Source organism: Miscanthus floridulus, chromosome 6 (genome assembly GCF_019320115.1).
Source record: "Miscanthus floridulus cultivar M001 chromosome 6, ASM1932011v1, whole genome shotgun sequence".
NCBI lineage: Eukaryota > Viridiplantae > Streptophyta > Magnoliopsida > Poales > Poaceae > Miscanthus > Miscanthus floridulus.
The window spans coordinates 70,412,534-70,424,486 of record NC_089585.1 but is presented as its reverse complement, the minus strand read 5'-3'; the positions used below and the strand labels follow the sequence as shown (position 1 = coordinate 70,424,486).

The 11,953-nt window shown below is 42.1% G+C and overlaps 1 protein-coding gene across 4 annotated transcripts; it reads left to right on the top strand.

Moving 5' to 3' along the window:
- The first annotated feature begins 2,236 nt into the window (after nt 1–2,236).
- On the top strand, nt 2,237–8,981 carry LOC136456110 (uncharacterized). Of its 4 annotated transcripts, XM_066455889.1 has the most exons (7): nt 2,237–2,492; nt 2,696–3,136; nt 3,459–3,547; nt 3,628–3,729; nt 3,852–3,908; nt 5,914–6,033; nt 6,163–8,981. In XM_066455889.1, exons 1-7 carry the CDS (start codon nt 2,333–2,335, stop codon nt 6,274–6,276), a joined length of 1,083 nt encoding a protein of 360 aa, XP_066311986.1. In that variant the 5' UTR covers nt 2,237–2,332; the 3' UTR covers nt 6,277–8,981. The 4 variants fall into 4 exon arrangements, with proteins under 4 accessions (XP_066311986.1, XP_066311987.1, XP_066311990.1 ...); XM_066455890.1 differs by lacking the exons at nt 5,914–6,033; nt 6,163–8,981 and adding an exon at nt 4,900–5,614; XM_066455893.1 differs by lacking the exons at nt 5,914–6,033; nt 6,163–8,981 and adding an exon at nt 4,343–4,842.
- The last annotated feature ends 2,972 nt before the right edge of the window (nt 8,982–11,953 follow it).

Here is an 11,953-nt window from a genome sequence, read left to right as displayed (position 1 = left end):
AAGTGATAGCGATATGAATCAAAATAACTGATGCTCGTGGATCATAGCTGATAGAAAAGCGTCGAGCGGATAAGTTTGATGAAAAGAATATAACATGCGAACAAATCGACTGTCTAATATAAATGAATCTATAAACAGTTTGAATCTAATCTATTATCATCAACAGTGAGGATTCGATCAGATCGATGCAGCTATGATAATGACACCAAACTAAAGCCAAAGAATCTATAAAACCAACTATATGTTGACAGATTCATGAAAACATGCTATATGCGTGAGAGTACAGATAAATTAGGCTAAAATAGCTGATGCAGTCATAGCAAACAAATAGAGTATATATATTGATCATGAACAAGACCACTAATTGATAATTTCTAATATAAAGTCTTACCAGTGATGTTCGACCGGATCGATACAGCTATGATAGTGTTATTAGATTAGATCTCATTAACTATTGAGTTTATTCAAGATTGAAACATGTCTCTGGATGCATACTATGTTTGATTGGAATAGAGATAAAACAGTCAATTTAGCGAAATTAAGCCATCAATTATAAGATTTAAAGCGTGACCAGATTAAAGGATGACCAATTAAGATGATATGATGCCGATCTATCTCTATCTCAATCGGGTGATTTTGTTATAATTAATAAAACATTAATTATAACAAGATCGATAACTGGTGAATCAACCAAAAAATAGTAAGGAAAATTTTACTAATCTTAGCAGATTCGATAACCGGTGATATTGTATTAAAGAACAAGTTATTTAACACAAGATCGATAACTTTGATCTATATTATGATTCATAAGAGATCAATCAGTTGATGCAGTCCTTACAAACTATAATACAGATCGATAACTAACTTATATTATGGCTCATAAAAGATCAATCAGCTGATGCAGCTTTCCAAGCACAATACAAGTTGTGAACGGTACTCACAAGTAAACTGGAGGTCGATCAGTCGATGTAGCCCTGTTTGCCGAAGAACTCACCGAAATCTACATTACTCCTACTCCTAATGTGATGACGAAAGCCAGGAAAGATTGAATTGATTGAGTGTTCATTTTTTTATAATAACCAGGGTCTAATATTTATGCCCAGAATATAAATATGAATTCTACATAAATACGACTCATTATAATTTCTGAAATAAAAGAAGACTTCCTAACTTAATAATAACTTGGACCCTAATTTTCCTTATTTATAGAATCCGACATATCTTCTTGGTGCATCATTCAAGCATAGCCCATTGACACCGTCTGCTGATGTCATCTATAAAATAGCTGATTCTGACATCGCATCTTAATCAGCTGATACCGATTCACATCTAATCGATTCCTTGATGACACAATTCTATAAGCTTTAAGTTCCCGCATTCTTCTTTTCAAATTTTGGTGTCAACAATTGGTTTGTGACCAAATTTTTCCATGCCAAAGATTTAGCAGCCAAAAGTTGAGCAAAAAGATTACCTATAAATTTGGCAAGCCAAATGTGAGAGGTTGGCAAGTTTTGGTAGAAAACCAAATACTAGCCAAAATTTTAGCTTGCCAAATTTGATCACAAATCAATGGGGCTCATTAATTTTGTCTATTACAACACAGACATGATCTTAGTTTATATTTAATAATATATATAGATTAGATAGAGGCAATGTTTTGACCGGGTAATATAGGATCGTCCTTGCCCTAGGATTTTTTTTGGCCTTATTTAGAACAAGAAGGAAATAAAAACAAGGGAATTGGGAAAAACACAAAAATAAAATGCGTGTATAGTGGTAAAACAAAGGAAAAGAAAAACACAAAAAATAACTAGACAAAGGTATTGAACATAGGAATTCATAACACTGGAATCACATGACATGTGAATGACAAATGATCATTATTAGTGTTTAATTAATGAAATGATAATATGTTGGTTGCACATTTTTTGAAAGGTTATCTGTGACCTTCTTGCACTTGAGGCTATCGGTCTGTTCGGTTGGCTGGTTCGTATCGTTGCTGGTTGATTTATGTGAGAGAAAAGTACTGCTGACTGGTTCATATAAATAGTAATTATATGAGGGGGTTGGCCGGCCAGCCCTAGCCGATCGGGCTGTATGTTCCTGCAAGTGGGAAGCAAATAAAAATGTGGAAATAATCTCATCCACTCGTTCCTTTCACACGCGCTTCTCTCTCGTCTAATCCTTTCATCACAAAGCCACGACACGGTTCGTTTAAAAAAAAAGGCACACAACACGGTCTGTCGCAAAAAAAAAAAAAGGCACAACACGGTCTGGACTCTGGAGCGCGTGCGGCTGCTGGGCGTGGCCGTCGGGCGCGGGTGGCGCGGAGATGCAAGGTCGCGAGCGGGGCGGCGCGATGCGGCCGTCAAGCGCGGGCGGCGCAGAGAGGAGACCGCGAGCGGGGCGGGCGACGCGTCGGGCAACACGACGGACGAGCACGGGCGGCATGGCGTGCTTGCCGGACGTGGGGACGCTGAGTGGATGCAGCGGTGTGACGTCCGATTCTTCCGTTCTTATGGTCATTAGCTGTTCGTTTATTTCTTTCTCGTGTGAGTTTTCTCGACCTCCGAAACGAGCATCTATCGGCAGGATTCCAGAGGAAAGGAATTGGCATTTCCTTTGTTGCAAAAGCGCATTCTCAGTTCCTTTCCTCCGTTTTACTATTCCTGTACTTTTCCTTTGATATTCGTAGGATCCAAACTACAAATACCGGAATCTATTAACAACGTTGTCCCAACCCTTCGGGGCTACCGGCTTCGAATCGCACCCTTTTCAGCGCCTCCGCCTCCGCCTCCGCCACCACCTGCATCTACAGCAAAGTTCTTCCTCTCGACGCCCATAACCATGACCGCCGACTGTTTCCTCCACTTTATCGGCGCGCGGACAGGTTCTCCGGCTGCCGCCCCCACCCGCGTGGCTCGTCGGGGTCTTCCTCAGACGCAGCACCTCCACTTCTGGCAGGGTCCTGCGGGGGTGCGGTGCGCGATCGTGTCCTGCTCGGGCACCAGCTCTGGCGGGGAGGGGGGACTGTACAAGGACGTCAGCGTGGACAAAGACGCTGGCACCGAGATTGTGCGCCGCATCGCCAGGATGGCACCCAGTATTGGCGGCTACCGCGGCCTCTTCCCCTTGGGTAATGCACTGGCATCTCTTCATCTTTGCTAATCTATCCACCATGTTGGTTGTACAATGGTCGTGGTGAAGAGTGAAGACCGAAGGCCTTGTTGGGTGATTAAGTGTAATTGAACTATCAATTTTAGTTGGTGAAAGGTGCAAATTAAATGCTCTTGTTTCCTCGAGATATGTCAGTGCGACAATTGTAGAATTCTGTACCATGTACTTGGATGGTTTATTTGCTACTGCTCACTTGATGCTGCAGTATAACATCAAGTTTGTTATCCTTCCTCGTGCTGCTCTTTCTGAAATTTTGCTTTCATGTTGCTTTGTTTTAACAGGGGATGGTTTCCTTAGCACTGATGGAGTGGGGACAAAGCTGAAGTTTGCTTTTGAAACTGGTATTCATGATACAATCGGCATTGACCTGGTATGAGCTTAGTTGCGATGTATGCTGTTTTCCTTATCTCTGTTGCAAATTGACTCAATGGATTTAGGTCATTGTGACAGGTGGCAATGGGTGTCAATGACATTGTAACTTTAGGTGCAGAACCATTACTGTTCCTAGATTCGTATATAACTAGCAAGCTTGATGTTGATCTTGCAGAGAAGGTACTGACACTTTATTTTCTCACTGAAACAAAATAATTTTTGCCCTGCTCATACTTATTTTCCCAGCCTTATGCTCATGGAACATTTTGATTTTGCCCATAACTACTTCAAATATTTTGTAGGTTATCAAGGGGATTGTGGATGGGTGTCAACAATCAGATTGTCTCCTCCTAGGAGAGGTGAGATTTTCGGAAATTAAATTACTATGACTTAGTAATTCAACCCTGCGTATTATCCTTGTAAGTCACAGTAGCTGTATATGAATGGTCAAATGCCTCGCGCTATGGCTCATCGCGACGTCCCATCTCCCAGCTCCCAATCCTTTCCCTTCCTACACCAGCAGCTCCACCCATCATGCACCCGCGTCCATCGTGGATCTTGCAGCCACCATCAAGGTTGCGTCCTCTGTTCTAGGCCGGCCACCACCCTTTCTCAGGTGTCTTTTTGACGAGGACATCAACACCAACGATGCATTCACGCCGACACGAGTACCAGTTTCTGGTCCTATTACCCGCGTCCGTGCTCGTCACATTAATCATCAAGTAAGTTCACTCTTGAGTTCATGTCCATCATATTTAGACCATGGAGACGCGTGCACTCTTGTTTTGGTTAGGAACCAGGAAGATGACCGAAAGAGACAAGGATTCGCGGAGGCTGAATTCAGACTCAAGGACAGCTCTAACTTGTGATGGTCACCACGGTCGCATCGGATTGGGGCGTTCAAGTACTTCATGGAATCCTTATGAAGTCTACTTTCATATGGATCTGGAATCAAGTCCATATCTGTTTTGAGGCGGCCGCAATGACTGATTTACGACTGAGAGCTTGTCTGTCCAAAGGTGCTTGCGTCACCTTAGTTTGGTCCAATGGGTCCGTGTATCAAGTTGGGTCCATTAGGGACGTGTCCTAGGGTTGGAGAACGACCCCAACACCCCCTTGGTCGTCCTTCCACCTACATATACTCCTTAGCCGCCATCAAGAATAGTCGGGGTTTGTTTAGATCAAGTTTAGCTCTCGCTACTTGCTTGTAAGCGCGTGTGCTGGATCAGCCGCCCGTCTTCTTGTCTTTGGAACCCCATCTTAATTGAGATTGAGTTTGAAACTTTTATCTACATCTAGTAATTCAGTACTTGCTATACTTGTTCTTGCTAGTTCTTCGATTGGTTGCAGGATGAGTGTCCTAGTGGCCGGGTGACGCGCTCCACAAGATCGCGACAGCCATTGGAGGTGGTGTATCGGTTGCTAAGGCACAGCTTGGAAGGCTGTAGTCGGGCCAGTGAACGTCGTCTCCACCCATCAATCGAGTTATCCCACACCTCTCATCGAAAGATCGGGAACAAGCCCTAGTGGGATCATATCAGTTGGTAATCAGAGCAAGGTTTATCAGTGAGAGTCTTCCAATCCTTCGTTGTTCTAATTTTTCCTATAGTCCAGAAAAGCCAAAAAAATATAGTAGATTAGTTTTACCCGCGATCCTATAAACCCTTTGAGCCTTTGCTAGCACTGCTTAGTTAGGGCTTGTTGAGTCGTCGGCTACATCGGTTGTGTCGAGTTGCTGGTCTTAGTTTTTGTCCTTTAGAGTTTTGAGTTCTTGTCACGTTCTAGTCACAGCCGTGTGCTAACATATAAACCTTCTGTTGGCTGAATCCGAATACATCCTTGTGTTCAAGACCGAGTAGGAATCTGAGTTTGAGACCGAATCCCACGTGGTGTTGAGTTCGAGTTGGAATCGGTTTTTAGTCCGAATTGACAGCTGCCTAGTTGCTATTGTGAGACTGAATCTGAGTACATCTTTGTGCAGCAGTAGTCCTACTTATACTCAAACTCTCCACGACCTGAATATACATTTTGGCTCAGTCTTTTTTTATCGGAATACCCCTATCCTTTGGAAAAAGTTTGTGTGGTGTGTGATTCCTGTGAAGTCTTTTTGTTTATATAATTAGTTTTGAGGATCCCCAGAAAAAAAAGAAAAAAAAAGAAAAAAAAGAAAAAGAAAAAAGAAAAGAAAAAAGGGGGTTGTTTGTTGTGCTTCTCCATTATTTTCGGTAGTGTGTTGTGACCTCCTTTGTGCCCAGGCTCACGTCTCTAGCACGGTCTAGGCTAGGACCAGCACAGTACCACCGTTGAACGATTATTCAGCTTAGCTTTTGTGACTAACGTGGTGCTAGTACTTTCTTGCTTCAGCCCACCTATAGCTCCACATATTTCGACTACAGCTTGACTAGGTGGTGTTGTTGCGGCACCGATACACTTCATTCCACGGTTGCAGACTTGTTGGTTGCCTGTTCCCTCCTGTTGAGCAAGGTAAGAATTAGTAAGAGCTTTTGTAACAGGTTGAGAGTGAGCGCCTTGCAGTAGCTACATCCTAATAGCTGTAGGTCTTTTATTTCTTCACCTGTTTTCTTATTGCCCTTGTCTTTTAAACCATGTCAGGATCAGAGAATGTTAACAAGAGGCCACAATCCTCTCGCACCAAAGGCATCATTCAACATTTTACAAGGCAAGTGCAGCTGCATACAGAAGGACTTGATCAAGATTTATAGGTGACCAATGACAAGATTGGGCAATTGGAGGCCACCCATCTTGCCTCCACCACCAAGCTTACAGGATTGGAGGCATCTGTTGCCCGTATGGATAGAAGCCTTGCTGCTCTTCTGAAGCGTTTTGATGACTTCCACACGAAAGACAAAGAGCAGCATAATGAAGACAACAAGGACGAAGAGCGACACAAAGATAATTATGATGATGATTATACTGCTGATACTGAACATGATGCTCATGACACTTGTGACCGGCGTCGCCTACGCCATAATCGTAGAGGTATGGGTGGTCACCGCCGACGTGAGGTATCCAATAATAATGATACTTTCAGTAAGATAAAATTTAAGATACCTCCTTTTGATGGTAAATATGATCCTGATGCATACATTACTTGGGAAATTGCTGTTGATCAAAAGTTTGCATGTCATGAATTTCCTGAGAATACACGTGTTAGGGCTGCTACTAGTGAGTTTACTGATTTTGCTACTGTTTGGTGGATAGAACATGGCAAGAAAAATCCTAATAACATACCACGAACTTGGAATGCTTTGAAACGAATCATGAGGGCCAGATTTGTTCCTTCTTACTATGCACGTGATTTAGTTAAATAAATTGCAACAACTGAGACAGGGTGCTAAAAGTGTAGAAGAATATTATCAAGAATTGCAAATGGGTATGTTGCGTTGTAATTTAGATGAGGATGAGGAACCTGCTATGGCAAGATTTTTGGGTGGGTTAAATCGTGAAATCCGGGACATCCTTGATTATAAAAAATATACTAACGTAACCCATTTGTTTCATCTTGCTTGTAAAGCTGAAAGGGAAGTGTAGGGGTGACGTGCCAGTGCCAAGATTAATATTTCTGCAGGGAAAACTAATTCATGGCAGCCCCGCACGACTACTACTCCAACTACACGTGCTCCTATGCCAACATCTAGCGACAAACCTCGTGCTACTTCCATAAATTCAGTGGCGAAGACGACCCAAAAGCTTGCTGTGTGTGCTTCATCCATGGCATCTACAGGTAGAACAAGAGACGTTCAGTGTCACCGGTGCAAGGGATATGGACATGTGATGCGTGACTGTCCAAGCAAGCGTGTTATGGTCGTCAAAGATGATGGTGAGTATTTCTCTGCTAGTGATTTTGATGAAGATACACTTGCTTTGCTTGCTGCTAACCATGTAGGAAGTGAGGAACAACCAGAAGAGCAGATTGGAGCAGAGGATGCAGATAATTATGAGAGCCTCATTGTGCAGCGTGTGCTTAGCGCACAAATGGAGAAGGCGGAGCAAAATCAGTGGCGTACACTGTTCCAAACAAAGTGTGTCATTAAAGAGCGTTCGTGCCGTTTGATAATTGATGGAGGTAGCTGCAACAACTTAGCTAGCAGCGATATGGTAGAGAAGCTTGCACATACAACCAAACCGCACCCACATCCATATCACATTCAATGGCTCAACAATAGTGGTAAGGTTAAGGTAACGAGATTGGTACGAATTCATTTTGCTATTGGATCATATCATGATGTTGTCGAGTGTGATGTTGTGCCTATGGAAGCTTGTCATATTCTGCTAGGTAGACCATGGTAATTTGATATAGATTGTATGCATCATGGTAGATCAAATATGTATTCTCTCATACACTATGATAAGAAAATTGTTTTGCTTCCTATGTCTCCTGAAGCTATTGTGCGTGATGACGTTGCTAAAGCTAAGAAAACTAAATCTGAGATCGATAAAAATGTCAAATCTGTTAGTAGTAACAAAGATAAGATAAGATTGAAAGGACATTGCTTGCTTGCTACTAAATCTGATATTAATGAATTGGTTGCTTCCACTTCTGTTGCCTATGCTTTGGTATGCAAGGGTGCTTTGATTTCAGTTCACGATATGCAGCATTCTTTGCCCCCTGCTATTGCTAACATTTTGCAGGAGTTTTCGGATGTTTTTCTAAGTGAGATACTAGCGGGGCTGTCACCAATATGAGGGATTGAGCACCAAATTGATCTTATTCCTGGTGCATCTTTGCCAAACCGTGCGCCATACAGGACTAATCCGGAAGAAATGAAGGAAATTCAACGACAAGTGCAAGAACTACTCAACAAAGGTTATGTGCGTGAGTCCCTTAGTCCTTGTGTTGTTCCTATCATTTTAGTGCCTAAGAAAGATGGAACATGGCGTATGTGTGTTAATTGTAGAGCTATTAATAATATCACCATTCGATATCGACACCCTATTCCACGATTGGATGATATGCTTGATGAACTGAGTGGTGCTAATGTGTTTTCCAAAGTTGATTTGTGAAGTGGGTACCACCAGATTCGTATGAAATTGGGAGATGAATGGAAAACTGCTTTCAAAACTAAATTTGGTTTATATGAGTGGTTAGTCATGCCTTTTGGGTTAACTAATGCACCTAGTACCTTCATGAGGTTAATGAACGAGGTTCTGCGTGCTTTCATTGGAAAATTTATTGTAGTCTACTTTGATGATATATTGATTTACAGTAAATCTATGGATGAACATCTTGATCACTTACGTGCTGTTTTTAATGCTTTACGAGATGCACGTTTATTTGGTAACCTTGAGAAGTGCACCTTTTGCACCGATCAAGTGTCTTTTCTTGGCTATGTTGTGACTCCACAGGGAATTGAGGTTGATCAAGCCAAGGTAGAAGCTATACAGGGATGGCCTGTACCAAAGACTATCACACAAGTGCGGAGTTTCCTAGGACTTGCTAGGTTTCTATCACCGATTTGTGAAGGACTTTAGTACCATTGCTGCAGCTTTGAATGAGCTTACAAAGAAGGGAGTGTCTTTTTGTTGGGGCAAAGTACAAGAGAACTCCTTCAATATGCTAAAAGATAAGTTGACACATGCACCTCTCCTCCAACTTCCTGATTTTAATAAGACTTTTGAGCTTGAATGTGATGCTAGCGGAATTAGACTGGGTGGTGTTTTGTTACAAGAAGGCAAACCTGTTGCGTATTTTAGTGAAAAATTGAGCGGGCCTGTTCTAAATTATTCTACATATGATAAGGAATTGTATGCTCTTGTTCGCACATTAGAAACATGGCAGCATTACTTGTGGCCCAAAGAGTTTGTTATTCATTCTGATCATGAGTCTTTGAAGCATATTCGTAGTCAAGGGAAATTGAACCATAGACATGCTAAGTGGGTTGAATTTATTGAATATTTTCCTTATGTTATTAAGCACAAGAAAGGGAAAGAGAATATTATTGCTGATGCTTTGTCTAGGAGATATACCTTGCTGAATCAACTTGATTACAAAATCTTTGGATTAGAAACAATTAAGGACCAATACATTAATGATGCTGATTTTAAAGATGTGTTGCTGCATTGTAAAGATGGGAAAGGTTAGAACAAATTCATCTTTAGTGATGGGTTTGTGTTTAGAGCTAACAAGTTATGTATTCCAGCTAGCTCTGTTCGTTTGTTGTTGCTGCAGGAAGCGCATGGAGGTGGCTTGATGGGGCATTTTGGAGCTAAGAAAACAGAGGACATACTTGCTGGTCATTTCTTTTGGCTAAAGATGAGAAGAGATGTGGAGAGGTTTGCTGCTCGTTGCACGACATGTCAAAAGGCTAAGTCACGATTAAATCCACATGGTTTGTATTTGCCTCTACCTGTTCTTAGTGTTCCCTTGAGAAGATATTTCTATGGATTTTGTGTTGGGTTTGCTAAGGACTAGGAAGGGACGTGATAGTGTGTTTGTGGTTGTTGATAGATTTTCTAAGATGGCACATTTCATACCTTATCACAAAATGGATGATGCTACTCATATTGCTGATTTGTTCTTTCGAGAAATTGTTCGCTTGCATGGTGTGCCCAACACAATTGTTTCTGATCGTGATGCTAAATTTCTTAGTCATTTTTGGAAGACTTTATGGGGAAAACTAGGGACTAAGCTTTTGTTTTCTACTACATGTTATCCCCAAACCGATGGTCAAACTGAAGTTGTCAATAGAACTTTGTCTACTATGTTAAGGGTTGTTTTAAAGAAGAACATTAAGATGTGGGAAGATTATTTGCCTTATATTGAATTTGCTTATAATCGTTCGTTGCATTCTACTATAAAGATGTGCCCATTTCAGATTGTCTATGGTTTCTTGCCTCGTGCTCCTATTGATTTGATGTCTTTGCCATCTTCTGAAAAACTAAATTTTGATGCTACTAAGCGTGCTGAATTGATGTTAAAACTGCATGAAACAACTAAAGAAAACATAGAGCGTATGAATGCTAAATATAAGTTTGCTGGTGATAAAGGTAGAAAGGAACTAATATTTGAACCTGGAGATTTAGTTTGGTTGCACTTGAGAAAGGATAGGTTTCCTGATTTCAGAAAGTCTAAATTGATGCATAGGACTGATGGACCATTTAAAGTGTTAGAGAAAATTAATGATAATGCATATAAACTCAATCTGCCTGCAGAATTTGGTGTTAGTCCCACATTTAACATTGCAAATTTGAAGCCATATTAGGGAGAAGAAGACGAGCTTGAGTCGAGGACGCCTCAAATGCAAGAAGGGGAGGATGATGAGGACATCAACACCAACAATACATCCACGCCGACACGAGTACCAGTTTCTGGTCCTATTACTCGCGCCCGTGCTTGTCACATTAATCATCAAGTAAGTTCACTCTTGAGTTCTTGTCCATCATATTTAGACCATAGAGACGTGTGCACTCTTGTTTTGGTTAGGAACCAGAGAGAGGACCGAAAGGGACAAGGATTCGCGGAGGCTGAATTCGGACTCCAGGACAGGTCCAACTTATGATGGTCACCATGGTCGCATACGGACTCGGATTGGGGTGTTCAAGTACTTCATGGAATCCTTATGAAGTCTATTTTCATATGGATCTAGAATCAAGTCCATATCTATTTTGAGGCGGCCGCAATGAAGGATTCATGGAGGCTGAATTCGGACTCCAGGACAGCTCCAACTTGTGATGGTCACCACGGTCGCATACGGACTCAGATTGGGGCGTTCAAGTACTTCATGGAATCCTTATGAAGTCTATTTTCATATGGATCTGGAATCAAGTCCATATCTATTTTGAGGTGGCCACAATGACTAAATTACAACTAAGAGCTTGTCTATCCAAAGGTGCTGCGTCACCTTAGTTTGGTCCAATGGGCCGTGTATCAAGTTGGGTCCATTAGGGGCACGTCCTAGGGTTGGAGAATGACCGCAACACCCCCTGGTCATCCTTCCACCTTCATATACTCCTTAGCCGCCATCATGAATAGTCAGGTTTTGTTTAGATCAAGTTTAGCTCTCGCTACTTGCTTGTAAGCGCGTGTGCTGGATCAGCCGCCCGTCTTCTTGTCTTCAGAACCCCACCTTAATTGAGATTGAGTTTGAAACTTTCATCTACATCTAGTAATTCAGTACTTGCTATACTTGTTCTTGCTAGTTCTTCGATTGCTTGCAGGACAAGTGCCCTAGTGGCCGGGTGACGCGCTCCACAAGATCGCGGCAGCCATTGGAGGTGGTGTATCGGATTGCTAAGGCGCAGCTTGGAAGGCTGTAGTCGGGCCATGAACGTCGCCTCCACCCATCAATCGAGTTATCCCACACCTCTCATTGAAAGATCAGAAACAAACCCTAGCAGGATCATATCACTTTCTCCCTGTCCCTAGACGTTCGCTATGGCTGGC

Coding starts and splice junctions, on each gene's coding strand:
- LOC136456110 (XM_066455889.1), top strand. CDS start 2,333: ATGCAAGGTCGCGAGCGGGGCGGCGCGATGCGGCCGTCAAGCGCGGGC. Junction 3,548..3,627: donor ATACAATCGGCATTGACCTG/GTATGAGCTTAG, acceptor TCATTGTGACAG/GTGGCAATGGGTGTCAATGA. Junction 3,730..3,851: donor ATGTTGATCTTGCAGAGAAG/GTACTGACACTT, acceptor AATATTTTGTAG/GTTATCAAGGGGATTGTGGA.